We start from the raw sequence: 19,459 nt of genomic DNA on the forward strand, positions 1-19,459 counted from the left end.
TTGCTGGACTGCCCACTCATTGATTCATTATGATTCATTCAATAAAAATATATTGAGCTCATATTATGAACCATGTATGTATGCCCTGTTCTAATTTTTTAAAAAAAAATGAACATCACTGCGATTTCTATGGTTCTTTGAGAAAGATACACTACGGAGATAAGACTCACAGGTGATTCTCAAGACCGCAGATGGAGCCATTTAGCCCCATACTCTAGGGTATGGCCACACAATCTCTGAGGTGTATAGGGTAAATGTGATAACAACTCCAGAAAGTCAGAGTCGGGAGTACAGGCCTTTTTATATTAGTATATAATTAGAAATTATAATTAGGATATATTATATTATATTATATTATATTATATGGGACACTTGACAACAATCATGAGAAAGAGATTTAGTTTAGAGAAGTTAGGATTTGTTTACTACACTATACTAATTATAATATGTTTCAGTACATTGTCTAAAACTATCAAACATTATAATTTTGAGTAAAATGTTCGGAGCGAAATAACAGATGTGACAGATTCTGGATTCGTGAGGCTCTGACATTTATGGAGGTGCTTCCAAGTTTCACAACAAAGTTTTTGAAAAGTACATTCTTCACCCAGGAGAGCACCACTGCTACTCAATAAAATACAATCTATACTTGTATCGAGAGTGGTCCCCACAAAGTACAATTGGTGTAGTCAACCATAGCTCAAATACACACTGAATCCCTCTCCCTCCCCCATGCCTTTCTTTACTCATTCACTTTTCTCCACACAGATTATTCTCCTCGACTTTTTAAATTCTTACCTACTAAAATCCTATCCCTGAAAGATTCACCCAAAACATCAACCATCTTGTTCAGGACAACATTTTATTATTTAAAATCATGACAATGTATTTTCTCTCTCATATAGCACTTAAAACATTCTCCTTGTATTGTAATTACTTTAATTATTTGTGTCCTTATTCTACCCAGGTTTAAAACTCCTTGATGGTAAAGATTGTGTCTTGTCTTTGCCTCCTCCATAGTAAGAGATAACATAAATCCTACACAGTGTTGCTTAATAAGTATTAGCCAAATTAATTTACTCAAATAATCTCTAGGATTCCTTTATATATTCATGTTCTGTTTATTTAGGAGAGAATAATGGAATTTTGCATTTATTTTTATATCTAGTTTTCCCCTTGTCTGTACCAATTTTATTAAAGTTTTACTTGCCTTTTACTTTCTCCTACTTTTTAAAGTTGCCTCTTACTTTAAAAAAAATGTTTAAGGAGAAAGTTACCATGATGGCCAATAGCTTGTTTATTCTAATAGCCCCAAAAGAGAAGTATTCTTGGTCCAACCTGATTGCTGGGGAGAAAATCAGTCAGATGCTTCTCTTCTGGAGAAGGATGAAAAGCATAAACTGGAAGAGAAACTTGTGAATGGCCCTCCTCAGATTAACTACCCAATGATTCATCAAAACATAACTCATGCCTTGGCAAGTTAAAAGAAAAGATGATTTACATGAAAATTGTGACTTCTAGGTTATTTCCATTTGGATTTCATCAGTTTGCAAAATCCTCCCCATTACTATGGTGATGTTCCATTCTTTGGTAGAATCTGCTCATAAACAGGAGCTGATTTATGTCCCAATCACTTGTAATGTCAATAATCAAACTTCATCATGTGGGATTTTAAGTATAATTCAAAATAAACTTTACAGACTGCTATTATTTACTTACATGAATTTGAATTTGCCAAATACTGGCTTTTTCTAATATGGTTTTTAAGTAATATATTTTTATATAAAATACTTCCTATTTTCCAGAATACAGCATGGTTGATACCTTGAGCCTTAACTCCCTAATCTCATTTCTTATGACTTTCTGCCTTGCTCCTTGTTCTCTAGTTGGTAAATCAAAGTTATGATTTTTCTGGAAAACACCATACTGTTTTCACCTTAATGAATGCTTTTGTTCATGTCTTCCCACCTTTCCCCTGAATGCCTCTTGTGCAACCTTCAAAACTCAGTTCAAGTCTCATCTCCAAAGAGGAAGTCTGCCTTGGAGCCACAGCCAATATGAGCCACGTTTATTTTTGCCTCTTTTGTCTTCCATCTTAGCTCTCACTATCACTTAATATGTTTTATTGTAATTCTCTGTGTATTTGTCTTTTACTCCCAGTAGAGCACAGATTTTGATTGAGGAGGAGGGATTTTAGATTTTGATTGATTCATTTGACTTTATGTTCCCATTTCCTACAAGAGTGCCCTACTCCTCATAGGTCTTCCTATGTGTCTGAATTAAACTGTCCCGAAGCTCTTAAACAGATTTAGAAAACCACTTGGGATATTCATCTTTTAAGAGACATCAAAACTGATGTTGTTACAACAAATTTCACTACAAGAATATGTCTTTAAATTAAAAAAAACAGCTGACCTATATGAATGGGAAATATAATTTGTGTTCCCTTTCATTGATGATATAATTTTTAGGTGTTAGTTTCTTTGAGTAACAAAACAGTACTTTATAACTTGTGAGATAATTGTATGCTCATATAAGTTGTTAAGAAATACAGAAAGTTACAAAATACACTAAGTTATTAGTCTAACAACCATAAAGCAAAATTCTGGCTGTCCTTTGCAAAAATACTTTTTTTTAAGTTTCTTTTTTTTTCTTTTTAGTGTTTATTTATTTTTGAGAGAGAGACAGAGAGACAGAGTATGATCAGGGGAGGGGCACAGAGAGAGGGAGACACAGAATCCGAAGAAGGATCCAGGCCCTGATGTTAACAGATGTTCATAGTAAAGACAGTCATTGTTCATTACCACAAAATTATCAGATTATAATTTGCTGGCATATGTTATGCCATAAAAGTTCTTTTTCAGAATTTGAAAGACCCTTAAATCATCTAGTTCTTCCCACTTTGTATTCTGAAGCATAGTGAACCTTTTCACACTAGTCTTAACTGGTTACAGAGTGGGGAAAATGGTTCATTGACTGAATGGATTCTTTCAATATCGAGATTCTATTTTGTGCAAAGCAGAAAAACCCAGGGGTTTCCAAGCTAAATATGATATATCATGTGCAGTGCATGCTCAGAAGTGATTGGTCAAGGATTTGGTAACATTTGTCTCACGTTTCTCCTTTTGTCAACTCAGTCTGTTACTATAGATTAACCCCACTACATCTCGTTCACCTTCAAAAATCCTGCTTTACTCTTTGCTTCAATCTTTCATTCTAACAATTTCCAGTTACAAAAGCACATATAGGGAACACCTTGCAATTTACTGACAGCGCTTACTTGTTTCTTAGGCAAAGTAAATACTGGCCTAAATATTTTGCCCCAGAATTCAACCTCCTGCCTCACTCTGTATCTTCTGCTTGTGACATAAAGTATATTAGATTCCCTTCCCTGATACTTAGACACTTTCCTCTGTGGCATGCCTATTAAAGACTATTATCTTGATGAGTCATTTTGTCAGATGGTTTTCCAACAGGATTCCCTTGAGACAATGGGAAAGAGAGGGGGGATATGATGGAGAGACAAGTAGTCAGAGATGGAGAGAAATAGTTTGAAAGCCAGAAGCTTAGGTATTGGAGCCATCATTACTAACCTGTGTCACCTCATCATCTTGTATCAGTTATATAATCTCATATCCTCTGGTTTTTTTCATCTGTAATTAAGAGCAATGCCCATCTTAGAGGACTGTTGTGAGAATTAAAGAAATAAACTATAAGAAACTATTTTAAAATATGCAAATAAGTGAGTGTATTTGTTTGTACCTTGAGGGCAACTAGCTGCATAAGGAAACAGGATACTAAAAATACAGATATGGTCTCCTTCACCCTTTGTAACCTAACCTTGGTTTGAGCTTGCCAACTGAGATTTATTTCACCCTATTATTGAGGGAGTGTGTTGTGTTAGGTCAGAGGCTTCCTACGAGATACATGGAAAGAATGATTCATTCATGGCATGTAGTCTAGCTCTCTGGTTTTGTCAACTTTGCAGTGGGGGAACTCAAACATTTCTATTGGTCTCCACATGGCTGGTCCACCTAGGACGGATGAGGAGGAAAGAAGGTATTCATGTCTTAAGAACAAGCCACTCTTGGGGCGCCTGGGTGGCGCAGTCGGTTGAGCGTCCGACTTCAGCCAGGTCACGATCTCGCGGTCCGTGAGTTCGAGCCCTGCGTCGGGCTCTGGGCTGATGGCTCAGAGCCTGGAGCCTGTTTCCGATTCTGTGTCTCCCTCTCTCTCTGCCCCTCCCCCGTTCATGCTCTGTCTCTCTCTGTCCCAAAAATAAATAAACGTTGAAAAAAAAAAAATTAAAAAAAAAAAAAAAAAAAGAACAAGCCACTCTTTCCCTATGGGAAGGTATATGTATAAACACCCAATTTGTTGAGCACATTTAGAACGGCATTTCTTATGACAGTTGATACATAATAAATGATAACGTATAATCACCTTTCAGATTTTATGGGCTAAGCCAATGGGAATTTGTATGTTCTGTCCAGGATTTACACAGTTTGGTGAAGGAGGAGTTCCAAAATCTATTAAGTGTGAGAGGAAATTTATTTTCTTTAATAATATTTAAGGAGGCACTAAAGCTCTAGCTGTAGGCAAGTTCTAATTATTTTATACGTACCAGCTCATTTATTCCTCACAACACGACTAGGAAGGAGGTACTATCGTGTTGCCCATTTTACAAATGAAATGTAAACACAAGCAGTTCAGTGACTTCTCCTGTGGTCATTCACCAGTAAATGTAAAGCCAGATTCAAACCCAGACACTCTGGATCCAGAAGCCTTTGCTATTCACCTGAGAAAGCTTTTCCGAGTTCTAGAATAAGAAGTAGTCTTAGCACCTGAGGGTTTCTTAACCTAAAATAGATTTGGGGTAAAATATCAAATGCTCTCCCTTTAGTTACCTACATACTTTTCAGAGAAAATTACCTTTAGATGCACCAACCAAAATATGTGTATGAGGACAAAAGTTCTCTTGTCTATCAGTTACAAAAACCTTCAGCGTTCCATTCTTTTTAGGGGGGAAAAAGCCTTTAAAAATGCTGATGAATATTGGATACTCTCCCAACTCAGAGTGGTGATTTTGCTATTTTACAGATAATGTGGATGTTGGGATCAGTCTTTCTGTATCTCAGAATGTCAACACATTTTCCCAAACTGAATTTATCAGTTAAGTGTAGTCAAGAGATTTAGTTTATCTGAGTATCCTACAATGGAGAAATAGTTTACCACTGTTTTTACAGATTGAGGTAAATCTGACATATTATTGACATATGCTATGGATTTAATTTAATACCATAGTACAGATGTGTGTTCTGATAAGTTTTTTGTGAAATCTAGGCTACGATAGAGTTGTTTCAATATTTATGGGGTTGAAAATGTAGAGTTAGCAAAGGAAGTATTTTAATTAAAACAACATTTTTCCTTATATGCTCAGAATAAAAATAGGGGAATTCTTTTAAAGACTTACTATTTTTTTCAATATAACTCCTGGGTTTTTAGGCACATTGAAAAATGTTTGGGTTTTTTTTCCCCAGTTTTTTAAATCTACTAATTTTAGGATGATCAGAAATTAAAACTCAGTAGGTCTTCTGATTTTCTTTCTTTCACCTAAATTTATGCAACTCTTTAAGTTTAGCTATTGTTGTTTTTTGTGTGTTTGTTTTTTCCATTGTATGGTTTAGGTATCCTGGAGATAACTTCAGTGGAAATCGGAGTTGTTGCCGTCAAAGCCATTAACAGCAACTATTATTTAGCCATGAACAAGAAGGGGAAACTCTATGGCTCAGTAAGTATTCTGCTTTAATTTTCCAAGTCCGCTGTAGTAAATCATTACCAGAGTTTTGGAATGTTTCCCTCAGACATTGAAGAGCTTTGTTATCATTCTATTGCTAGTAAATAGAGCCACAGTGGGCTGGTCACCAGAGTTTCAAGGGCTGGCAAAGCGGCTCTTGCAACTCTGTAATTTCCTCTGTTGTTCACCCATCAGTCTACCACACAAGCTGTTACTGGCATTCGTCAGTCTATGCTCTGAACTGTTAAAGGGTCAGACTCTCACGGAAGCATCTGGTCAGATTGGCACGGGTGCTGCAGACAACTTGGAGAAGAATCATTCAAAACAAAGATCTTAAATTAAGGAGGAAATCATATACTGTGTTTTAGAGCTGGTATTTTGTTTTCTTTTAAAATATGAGATGGGGAGACAGATTAAGAAATTTACCATTTGTGTGCCGTTCAATCAACTCCATATTTTTATTTATGTGGGCGACAATCATTAATTCAATGATGGAGCTGGAATCCAGCCAATGCTTTGAGTACATATATCTCTGGTGTTTCATAGCAAGTATTAAGGACTATCACTTCAAAATGTGTAAATAACCTTATTTTGTTGGTTAGCATAAGGATGATGGTAGTGGCTGCATAGAGCCAGCAGGTCCCAAACTTCAGTATGCATCACAATCACCGGGAAGATTAAATCACATTTCTAGATTTTTTGATACACTAAAGCTGTGGTAAGTTCTAGGAATTTGCATTTCTTTTTCTTTTCTTTCTTTCTTTTCTTTCCTTCCTTCCTTCCTTCCTTCCTTCCTTCCTTTCTTTTGAGAGAGAGAGAAAGAGAGAGAGCGAGCACAAGCAGACAAGCAGAGGACGGGAAAAGGAAGAGGGAGAGAGAGAGAATCTCAAGCAGATTCCACTCCCAGTGCAGAGCCTGATGCAGGGCTCAATCCCACAAACTGTGAGATCATGAGCTAGCTGAAATCAAGAGTCAGACACTTAACCGACTGAACCACCCAGGCACCTCAAGAAATGGATAATTCTTAAATGAACAGTGTCATCAAAATATTTACTACTTCTCTCATTTCCCCACTTTTTTCTTCTGTCCCAACACAGCTCATGTACTGTGCCTGTGATGCTTCTTGAACTCTAAGATGTGTGAATTATCTTGTCCCATCTCTGTATCTAAAGTAGACGCCCACTTTCTAGCATAGCACCCCCTTTTACTTATCTGCAATAGGATTCATCGGAAAAATCTCTCATTACTGTGTTTAGTGTTTACTGTCTTCCCCCAATTTATTGTAAACTTCAATTGGGCAGGGTCTGCCTTGTCCTGCACTATACCCTCAGCACGCAGTCCATCCAGAGCACAAAGTCATAAATGCATAAACCTAACCACCTCTCCTAGCAGCTCATCCCGTCGTAGGCCGTACCCTCCACTTTCAGCCCATTTCAGAAAGAAGTCCATTTTCTAACCACAGTGCATTTGGTTTGCAATTTTGCATTACCACCAGGAAGAGTAAAATATGATGGCTTCAAATTAAATGAAAAATCTACTCAAACTGAATGTCCCTCTCAGGGTGGACTAGGACTAGGAATTTTGCACTGAAGGGTATGCCATCAAAATTCATGAGGACATACCTAATATAATTCTGTATATCAGTGGCAATGCTTATAAATTCCTGTCATCTTTTTTCAGGTGATCTCCATTGATGCCAGAAACCTTCTTGAAAATATTAGGCCAACACTCAGAGTGATTAACTAAACCAGCTCTTTATTCTATTATGTATTGAATATTTTCCTCTGTTCCCTTTTGGGAAATGTATGTCTCTCTTATATTTTCATTATTCCTTCTCTGAATAATGCATCTATGGTATTCTTGGTTTCCACATGACTGACAGAATTAGGTTAACTAGAAAATGGTGTTTAAATAAAACAGGCTCTCATCCAGCCTGATTTAAGGACCAAAGAAATTTATGAGGCATCCTGAGGAAGTTTAAAACCTTTCTCTAAACTACCAAAACCCTACTTTTGAGATCTTGCTCTAGCCTAGACTTTTTTTTTTTAACTTTAATACTGATGATTCGCCTAAATGCTGTAAACACATAGATTCCTAGGTCCCTCCTCCAGAGATTCTGATATATTTGAGCTAAAGTGTAAATATTAAAAAACACTTGAGATTAGGAGTCTGCCACAGGTATACCTCACTTTAAGAGACATTGCTCTATAAATTTATATTGGGGAGACAAAATAACTACACATCCACTGCTCTTTTCTATATACAGCTCTGTTGCGAATATGAAGTCATCTTAGGGCACCTGGGTGGTTCAGTCAGCTAAGTGCACCCAACTCTTGATTTCGGCTCAGGTCATGATTTCGCGGCTTCATGGGTTTGAGCCCCGCGTTGGGCTCTGCGATGATGGCATGAAGCCTGCTTCGGATTCTCTGTCTCTCCATCTCTCTCTGCCCCTCCCCGACTTGCACTGTCTCTGTCTCTCTCAAAAGGAATAAATAAATTTTAAAAAATAAAAATAAAAAAATAAACTCATCCCAAAAACCTCAGTCCTCCCACAGTCTCTAAACTGCGCCCCCTTTATTAGAATGAATATAACTATGTTAAAAAATCATCTCTGCTTTGAAAGCCACATAGCTTTAGACAAACTAAGATGAATAAATGGGAAAAAAAAACATAGGAAGGACTTAAATTCCTTTCTAATGCAGAATTTTTGTCACATTAAAATATTTACCTTAAATAATTTACCGATTTTCCTCTTACTTTCAACCAAATGAACCATTTGAATGTTACACTTCAATATCACTTTATAGAAGAGAAGCACATTGGATAAATAAATTCCAGGAAACAAAGCTTAAACTAGAAACATGAACATAATATATACCTGTTTGTGATGGTTCTGATAATGTTCAAAATTAGGATCTAGTTCACAGAAACCTGAATATTTAAACATACACACGTTCAGGAGTTGAGAATTTAGTAACTTTTTTTTTAATCCCGAGGTGAGAAAAACTGTTTGAATTGCCCAGTAGAGGCCAACGAAAGATGCCTATAATACCCTTGGCTTGGATTGGAAAAGGTAGAACCAGAAGAGCAAAAGCTCCAATTCTTGAGCTTCTTACCTGCTTTAGTGTGGGTGTAAGGGAAGAGGGACATTTCCAAAGCCAGAGTTTTGAGATTAGTGAGGTACCTCCTCTACACATCAGTAACTCCAGAGTGAGACACTGGATCTAAGGAATGAAGGAAAATCAATTCTTGTCCCAAAGACCCCTTAAAAACACATGGTCACCTGTAACAAAGCCAAAGGACTGTGACAACTGAGTGGAATTTCTGAGGGTCAAAGTCTCAGGTTTATACAATATACACAGTGATCAGTCACCATGTTTGTAATTTCTTTGATATGGTAATTCACAAAGCAAGGCATTTCATGTCCTAATTTTCAATCATTCCTAGAGCTCAGAGTAAAATCTGTTAAAATTCCAGGTTATGGAGAAATCTAGTATTTTTAAGAAAGGAAGGCATCCCTCTACCCCTCCCTGGCCTCTTGATTATCTAGAACTATTATGATTTTCCTGTAAGATCTGTTTTCTTACCAACGTGGATGTATTTATTATGGATTTACAGGCAAAGTCTGCAAACTTGAGAAAGACAGGTTTTTCTGTAATTCTATTTTTCCGATGAGACCCCATGGTCCTTACTCTGAAAACAGGATTGTAACACTATTGTTTGTCATTGGCTCTTCACAAATACCACCAGTAGAATCTTTGCTCTCGACAATCATTCTAGGCACTTAAACCATGTCATATTCAAAACACACTAGCTTTTTAAAGGGACCCTAATATGTTTATGATGATCAATTAAAATGAATCATGAGCCTTCAAACACAGAATCTGCTTTGTGGTTGAGTTTTACTCTTCTGTTGTTGATAATGTGCCTTAAGTGCACAACTTAGGTACAAATGGTAACAGCAAAGAAAGCTCTTGAACTGGAGTTCTCCGGATGGTTTGTGTCAAATGGAATGAAGTATCATCATCACAGAAATAAAAGATTCTATTTTTCACTTGCAGAAAGAATTTAACAATGACTGTAAGCTGAAGGAGAGGATAGAGGAAAACGGATACAATACGTATGCATCCTTTAACTGGCAGCACAATGGGAGGCAAATGTATGTGGCACTGAATGGAAAAGGAGCTCCCAGGAGAGGACAGAAAACACGAAGGAAAAACACCTCAGCTCATTTTCTTCCAATGGTGGTCCACTCATAGAGGAAGGAATGTTTGTGGATACAGCAGAACTAAAGGCCCTTTCGCCAGGACTAGTAGGTATTCTTCATGAAGACAGTAGCTCAAAAGGCAAAGACACATTGCAGATGTCTGCCTGCTTGCAAGAAAGGAAGTCTTTGAAGGTTTTGTACTCACTGCTGACATATGATGTTCTTTTAATTAGTTCTGTGTCATGCCTTATAATCAAGATAATAGGCAGATTAAATGGGATGGAAGTTATTCCTAAGTGAACAACACTGTGGCTGGGTTTTTGGTTACGTTTTTGTTTATGTTCTTGTTTTTGAACCTCTGAGATAGAACTTAAAGGACATGGAACAATCTGTTGAATGATCTTCGGGAAAGTTATTTATGGAATACGAACTCGTATCAAAAACTTTCATTGCTCATTCAAGCCTAGTGATTCAATGAGCAGTAGGACATGCAAGCATTTACTGGAAAGCACTTGGGTCATATCATATGCACAACCAAAGGAGCTTTGGGCGTGGCATCACGGAAGAATTGGATAAGATTTAAAAATGTAAACATGTTAGCGTAAAACTGTTCTAACAAAACAAATAGTATGGTATGCTTGTGCATTCTGCCTTCATCCCTTTCTATTTCTTTCTAAGTTATTTATTTAATAGGATGTTAAATATCTTTTGGGGTTTTAAAGAGTATCCACAGCAGCTGCCCTCTGATTTACCTTTTCTTTTTCTTCAGCACACCCCATGCATGTTCATGACAAAGTGTTTTTAAAACTTGGCAAACACTTAAAACTAGGAGAGGAGCTAGGGAAGGAGGGTGAGAGCCCCATGTAGTATCAGTTAACTTAATATCACTTCTGCAACAAGAAGAATCAACAGTAAATATGACAGTGCTGGGGCATGGCTTGATGAGACATATCTGCCATCATTTAGAAAGAGCTATCACTCCTAAGGCTTCCTTTCATAAAAAATAGACCAGAACGCCAAATTCTTTTCTCTCAGTATATCAATGGGTCTCCAATACAAAAAGAAGGAAAATTGTGAAGTAAATTTTAGTAGCCTAGCCTCATTATTTTGCCATGTCTCACAGTAGTAAGTGATGAAGAGGCTGTCTGCATATATAAGAACCCTTCTGTAAGTCCCACATAGCATATCTCCCCCAAAGGAATTTGAAGTGCAACCCTTCCAGGGGCTTAAACTGAGCAAATATATCCTGGTATATGTCTAATCACATACGGAAACCTGTTCCAGCTGTATGGCCTAGTCATTACAAAACCAAATAAAACTTATTTTCTGTAAATTTAAAGAGCTTTGGAAGATTCCATAATGTAACCATATCAAAATTCATTTTGTTAGAGCAGGCATAGAAAACAATACATAGGAATATACCAGTCATCGTCACATTGTATTCCACTAAATAAACACATAAGCCTTATTTGCAGTGTCTGTAGTGATTTTAAAAGAAAAGTGTAGAAAAATACTATTTGTTTTAAATACTTTAAATCATAACTATAAGATTATATTGATGCTGCGGTGTTATCTTCATATTTCTTGTTTTGAAAAGGTCTGTTTATTTTTATTGTTCAGACACAGTATTTTGGTACAAGGGAAAGACTCACTAAATGTCTTTTTACTAAAGTTTAACCTCTAGAAAGGCTGGTGTTTTGTGATCCTCTCTTATAACTTCATTGTGTCGATACTTAACCAGCACGTCCAGTTAATCTGTTACTTAAGAATTAGTTTTATTAAGACATTTTCCCATGAAGTTATTCCATTACAGGTCTTTATTTTTTTCATTCCTTAAAAAAGTTGGAATTTCAAAAGATATGCATTTGAGGCAGAGTGTTTTGGCTTATGGCTAAAGTTGCATTTCATAGCATTTGGCTTCCAACTTGCTTCTTGACAAATCAGATTCTAAAAATGTTTAATTTTTGTGGTTGGAATCTGTATGTTAAAATATAATTGGTAACTGAGTCTGGAGTTGTAATGTAATGTATTGCTATCAGAACTAGATTATCTTTGTTCTTTTATTTTAAAATAATAATTGCACCTGACACATGAACACGGACCACCCAAAACCAAAATTAAACGTTTGGTAAGACAAATACAGTATTAGATGACTACACTAACAGCAAACAGGGCACAAACTGGATTCGTATTTCACAGAGCCATTTAGATTACCAAGGAGACTATGTGTAAACAGGCATCATTATTGCACTCGAAACACTAAAACAGCTTCTAGCAAAATGTATCAAAGCTTGCAGAAGCCAAAAATAGAAAACATATCCCTCACCTCCCCACCAACACACACACACACACACACACACAGATAAGAACAGAAACAGTATGGTAAGGAGTAAGGAGATTCTCCTGCATTTAAAAATGGCATCTTTGCTTGATAATTGAGACAGAATTCTGGTCCCCTCTGCAGCTGGATTGTGCTACTGAAGAAAAAGCAGTTCCAGTTCGGAAGATTATACGTTAAAAAGAAATCATCATGATTTGGGGAGCTCAGCCTCTGTGGGAAGTGTGGCCCCTGGCCATGATGTCAAAGTGTGTCAGCCACAAATGTATGTCCCCATCTGAGTGTTGGTTCGGAGAAGACTCCTCATAAAGATATAGAATCCCTTCCTCCTCCTACCTCCCAAAAGGCTGAACAGTGTATAGTATGTTACATTTAAGTAAATCAATAAAAATGCTGGGAAAAGAAAACAGAAATATTGTCCTTGTTTGTTTTATTAGCCTATACCTAACTATACCTGGGAATAGAAAGAGAGGCTCTAGTGTTCTATGCATGGCAGGATGTGGTTAAATGCCCCACAGTCCCAAACAACAACAAAAGAAAAACATCACTCAAACATTTGTAAGTTTTCTTTAATGTTTTACATGTGTGAGTCAGCTATCCTTACTCTAATAACAACCAAATGCTTTGGATTTTTCCTAAGTATTCAGGTCCACCTAATTTACACAGTGGATAAAGAAGGATGAATTGAAAACAAGGATGGCTTGTGAAACAATGAAAGACTTTTGGAGGAAAGCCAGGAGGCTGCAAAATCTGATTTCAAGGGGAGAGAATAGGCCAATGAATTTGATTTGAGAAGTAGAGACAGAAAAGCATATAATTATGCAAGGTGTGTCCAGGACCCAAGAAAAGTTATGGACACTATCTAAATTGGTCAGCATGAATACTGCACAGTTCCAATAATTTGGACATTGTTCATTCAGGATTTATGATTATTCAGCAAAAATAAAATTTACCCTTTCCTTATCAGTGAAGGCATTAGCTGTTCCAAACTTTGCTTAAAAAAGTTAACTGTAGGAAACCATGAAATACTTACAATACCTCGTGCATTAGAAGTAACCCATTTACATGCAAACAAATACCACGTTGAATAAGAATTCTTGTCTATTTCACTTGACAGAACTTTTCCAACTTAAAGCAGTAAGGAAAAAAGAGGAGTATTTTGGAAGCGTACTGGAAAGAAAAGGACAAGTCTGAGTTCCACTGGAACTGGGATATGAGGCAACTAAGCTCTGCCTCCTCACAGGCACTCATTTCCTCTTACCTCAGACTGGCTTTTTTTGCTGGGCTACTTACTGCTTGCCACCGATTTCCATCCTTCCAACTCTGAAACCGCAAATCTCTTTTTCTCAAGATCTCCAAGTGCAAATATACTAGGTGTGACTGTTACTGGCCAGGTGTGGAGAGCATCACAACCTCTAGAGCAAACAGTCTGGCATGGGGACTGGCCAAGTGTCAAGCACATGACCACAGAGCTGCAAGGTGCAGCTTCTGCCCACAACTGGAAGTAATGAAGAACAGTGTACCAAGGAAAGGGCAGAGTGCTGGACAGGTGCAAAACCCAAAACGGTTCTTAGTTATATCAGTGAGACCACTGACCTAATCATGTATCTCTCTTTAAAACATAGATCTTTTAATCTTATATTTTTCACTAATTCTAATTAGCCTTCATCTAATTTGTTCAAATCAGAGACATCTCAAGATTGTTTTTCTTTTATGCATCTTTTATAATGGAAAGATTATATTTGTTTTGCTTTGTTCTAAAGCCAAGAGAAGGACCCTGAATGTAGCCAGGATCACTGTAATTCTGTAAACTTTATGGAATAATAACAGATGAACGAAAGTTTTCACTAAGTCAAAAGTTAATACTTCTACTCAATACCAGCCTCTATCATAATAACAAGAAAAGTTATTTAACTCAAGAGTATATCCCAGTATTTTCAAGTCTATCAACATATAGAAAAAATTTGCAACTCAAATGCCATTCGTTATTTAAAATATGGAATAAAAAAGGAGAGAAAAATAAAAAAAACCTGCTTTATATCTTTTATTACGTCTTTTATACATTCACTATGAGCCAAAAGAAAACCTTATAACATGCATTTCTCTCTTTTGCTGATTAGAATAAAACACAGAATGTCCTTGCAAGGGGCTAATCTACTGAAAAACACCTTTACAAACACTATGTATTCATTAAAATGGAATAATCATGATCAAACTAATGAGATCAAAGGAACTGGTCTCATTCCTAAGTGGCTATTAATGAATATTCCCATGTGGCTGCTCTGTGATAGCAGCTAAGGGCAACAATTCCATACTCAAAGAGAAAAGCCATATGTCAACCATATATGCATGTGGCACGTATTATCTTACACATTTTTATTATCCCCCATAAAAGAGCCTATATTCATTTTTTAATACAGGCCATTGCATCCTCTAGAGATGAGCACAGGCAAATGAAGAATCAAAACATCCCATGTTCCTCATTACAACTGTAAATTGAACATATGCCTTCGTACAACTTAGGCAGTGACCCCAGCTACAGAGTAACCAACTACAGTCAGGTCTTAACCCTCCTAAGGGTTTGTTTTTAATTACCTTATATACATCCTAAATGACTAAATAATCTTACAATTTTCTAAATTAGTTATCATTTCTGTGCTCAATTTAAGCTGCTGACAATGCAAAGATTCCTAGGTCTTTCAAGGAGCAGTAAATTAAAATCAGTGTTTCATAGGTATTATTTAAAAAAAAACAACAACAACAAAGACTGCCCTTTATGGTTATAGCAGACATTCAGGTGAGAGGTCACTTACCAATTCAACATTAAAAATGTTTTAACATCTGCTATTTAAACACCAGACTTTTCAATATCCATTTTTTTCAGTGACATGATCAATATATTCAGACACTAATAGTATTTCAGCCAATATCTGTAAAACTGATATGAGAAAAAAATCTGTATTTAGGGAGCTTTGCAACTAACAAAACTGAAAAATGGTATTGCAAATAAGCAAAGATGCAAATAATATCTTATTTACTTTCCTAATAAATTGATATTAAATGTAAAATGCATTGTATCCTCATGCAGGAAACAAATGAAATTTAATAATATTTAATAATATTTTTTAAGTCCGATTACATAATGTTCCTTCTCATCCTACCCCAGGGAAGTTTTGCATTCCATCCTCTAAAATCTCCTAAGAAACACTCAAATCCCCACATTTCAACTGCAACATTTTCTCTCTTTCCTCATTTTTAACTCCAGGTGATATCAAATAGCTATGTGAAATTGACTTCCTTATTAGACTCACAAGAAAAGACAGACTTTATACCCATACCTACCTTCAGCTGCTTCAAACAAGTAAAGACTCCACAATAATAATGTTAGTAGAGATTGTTGGAGGCCTCTAATATTGAGTGCTTGGAATTGTTACATTCTCCTTTCTGGTCATTATTATTCCTATTTCTCTCTATGGTTATAAATACTCCCTAGTGATAAAAATTAGCGGTTCCTAATCATTTAAATTACTCATCTCTACTTTTAAGAATAAAAGAAAAACAATTTAAACATAGGACCTACTAGGGGCTGTAGTCCTAACTGCCAGTATTTTAGGATATAGTCCTATTAAATAAATGGGTGGTGGGTACTAAGGAGGGCACCTGTGTTGAGCACTGGGTGTTATATGTAAGTCATGAATCACTAAAACTAGAGTGGACCTCTAATCTAGCATGACTTGTGTCCTGATAAAAACAGGAAACTTGGACACAGACATGCACTCAGGGAGAACACCATACAAACGCAAAGACAGGGACTGGGTGATGAGTCTATAAGCCAAGCAACACCAACAATTGCCAGTAAACCACCAAAAGCTCTCCACTCTCACAGGCCTTAGAAGGAACCAACCCTCCCAATACCTTGATTTCAGACTTCTAGCATTCAGCCAAGTGAGACAATGAAATTCTGTTGTTTAATCCACCAAGTTTATAATACTTTGTTATGGTAGCTCTAGGAAACTAATACAGAGTCCATAACTTAAGACCCACAGAAATCAGTTAGGAGGATGTTTGACACATTGGGAATCATAATGCTTTCATGTCAGTACATAGAATTGTTTGACATCAACCGTCATATCAAACAACCTGTAACACACTCCTAAGCCATGTCCCTGAGAAGTCCAATGTACAGTTTTGCTCAATAAATCTATACTTACGCCATAGATTTTTGGAGTGTCCCCACAATCATGTTATACTTTCCCCACAAATTTTGTGGTTTCTTAATGACCCCAAATATGATAGATTCAAAAACCTACACTTGACCCAAATCTCAAAATGGTAGTTAGATGAATTTGATGTAACCAGAAAATTTAGTGGGAAACAGACATACTTTGGGGAGTTCTAATTTTTTTTAAATCTTGACCTTCCTTGTTTACTAGAGGAACAACAAAAAACAATCAAATTAGTACGTACAAGTATAAATCTACATATGGTAGCCTCCACTAATTTCTGACAATTTTATGAATTAGCATCTCCATTATTTTATGCAAAATATTTACAATAGACTACAACGAAGACGTGACGATAACATAATGGAATTGGCTAATATATTAAAATGTATATGTCTAATGAATATTGCTCACTTCAGAGAACATTAGGAGACCATATTTATAATATTCTTCATCCTAGAAATCAAATGTTCTCAGCTCCTACCTCCTTTTCAAAGCACTGATTTGATGCCGGGGACTTTCTGTTCCATCCCATCCATAGTAGTTCATACCAAAGATGGGCACCTGTGCTCACACTCATTTACAATCCTAGCTTTTATCTTTTTAGTCTTAATTTCCCCAGTAGAATTACACAATTAGCTTTTGAGTCCGAATACATTACTGAACTTGTTTCTATGATCCTACTGTTGTGCAACCATAAGATGGATGGCTAATAAGGGCCATCTTCAAAAACTTTAGTAAATCCATCCAGAACCAAAAATGTATAAAACAATGAAATGCTTGTGTTATGTACTCAAAAACTACAAGGATCTTCTGTAAATATAGTCGCATTTGCCAAACCGTTTCTCCTAATTTGTTTATTCCTCCTCCTTTGATCATTTCCCATCTGAACTTCCATCTTCTTTTGTACAACTAGTAATCAAATAAGCAAGAAGCTAGCAGGCCTTCAACAAAACAGACATCTGCTAGGCAAATAAAATAACTCCAGGATAATCCAATGCTGAGTCAGTGCTGCATTTAACCACAAGAAAACTCAACATTCAAAATATCACAGGTTGGTTCCGGGACACAACATAATACCATCACCGGAAGGTTTGTCCAAGATTTGTCTCCTATATCAAATGCAATAAATTAGCTGAAAGGTTGAGCTCCGTCATTCGGCTCTTCCCCCTAATTTTATAAAGGATAAGACTGAGGTTCATTTTCCTTACCAGAGCTCCATGCTAGGTAAAGAATGCAGGTCTCCTGATGCCAAAATCACTCTTCCTTCCATTAGATGAGAACTTTGCCAAACAAATAAATAAATAGAGAAGCACACCATTTACAGTCCAAGGTTGTTTTTTTTCAATGTACGTCTAAGGATAATGAAGGTGTTTCCTTTAGTGACACATCTCCTCTTATGGATGCTTTTTTGAGAGGAATAGTATAGATACTTTGAATCAGAGAGATAGAATTTTTTTTAATGTTTATTTATTTTTGAGAGAGAGAGAGAGAGAAAGAGAGAGCACATGCACAAGTGAGCGAGCCTGAGTGGGGAAGGGACAGATAGAGAGGGAGACACAGAATCTGAAGCAAGTTCCAGGCTCTGAGCTGTCAGCACAGAACCTGACGTGGGACTTGAACTCACGGATCATGAGGTCATGACCTGAGCCAAAATCAGATGCTTAACTGACTGAGCCACCCAGGTGCTCCAGAGATACAATTTTTAATCTTAGCTCTGCCATTCTGTAGCAGTGTAAACTTAAAAAAGTTACCCCATTTAAGATAAAAATGAATGAACAAAAAAAAACTTGAATAATTCCTAATGTTGGGAAAGATTGTATTTGTTAAGTGTTTTGTGTAATGACTGGTAAGCAATAAGTACTCAATACATGTTGGTTTTTTGCCCTCTCATTGGTCAATTGTTAATATTTATGAAACATGTCCCAATGTGCTAAAATAATGACTGGGTCAAAATCTCTACATTACTCAGGAGGTTACTTCAACACACAGATTGCAGGTTTAACTTATGATTCTTCCTTTCTTCAAATCTTTTTCTGACCATTGAGTAGATCATCACTGTATATTAAAATCAGCTTCTCCAGCACTGTTGATGACTGTTCACAAGCTCTGGGCCAGCTTGTGAGGAAGTACTGTGGATTTGAAGTACGATTTTCTCACCTGAATAAAACAGGCTTTCTGAGGCACTGGAGCAAAGGAGGCACAGATAATATGAAAAGAACGTAAGCATGGACATAGCTTTCTTCAGATATAGAGGTGACATTGTCTGTGGAAAGTTTGGTTTGAGAACAAGAGGGATCGACGTTTTAAAATATTCACTTGGAAGGAAGAATAAACACTATGAGCACAAGGGTTTCTAGAGAAATTATAGAGGTTTTCGTTTAGCAATGTTTTAGCAGTATTTCAGCTTCCCTCTCCCTCCCAACTAATACAAACCTCACTTTCATAGAAAGTGAAAGTGACGACTATTCAGCCCACAGTAAATAGTAAATACAAAAAAACACACCAAGATTATTTTTCATATTCTCCACTGTACGGCCATCTACCTTCTATCACATTTTTAATCCTTTTGCAAATAGTTTGGGAAATGAGGGAAGGTATGCCTATCTACCACCTTTGTTTCCCAGCTTTTAGCATCCCGAATACTAATGGGAGGTACACTGCCCAAATGCTCTTTGCAGGACCGAGGCACTCATTCCCTGGGTGCTAAAGGCAAGTTGCATGCTCCCCCTGCCACCAGCTGTGGCAGTCACATCAATGTCAGGTATTAAAGCCTTGCCCCCTTGCTCCATTGGGAATAAAGCTCATCCCTTATTTGACGGGTCATCCCCGTGGGATCAGCTGAGACATCTCTTGTGACTTCATCTCAGATCAACGTTTTTCGCTCTGCTTAC

The 19,459-nt window shown here is 36.8% G+C and overlaps 1 protein-coding gene across 1 annotated transcript in view; it reads left to right on the forward strand.

Moving 5' to 3' along the window:
- The window catches only part of FGF10 (fibroblast growth factor 10), an 84,149-nt gene extending 71,405 nt beyond the window's left edge, over window positions 1–12,744 (forward strand). The window contains exons 2-3 of the mRNA XM_030330230.1: window positions 5,688–5,791; window positions 9,859–12,744. Coding sequence (XP_030186090.1) covers window positions 5,688–5,791; window positions 9,859–10,056 — 302 coding nt within the window. The 3' untranslated portion in view covers window positions 10,057–12,744. The remainder of the gene's footprint in view (window positions 1–5,687; window positions 5,792–9,858) is intronic.
- The last annotated feature ends 6,715 nt before the right edge of the window (window positions 12,745–19,459 follow it).

This window comes from Lynx canadensis, chromosome A1 (genome assembly GCF_007474595.2).
Source record: "Lynx canadensis isolate LIC74 chromosome A1, mLynCan4.pri.v2, whole genome shotgun sequence".
In the NCBI taxonomy this organism is placed as follows: domain Eukaryota; kingdom Metazoa; phylum Chordata; class Mammalia; order Carnivora; family Felidae; genus Lynx; species Lynx canadensis.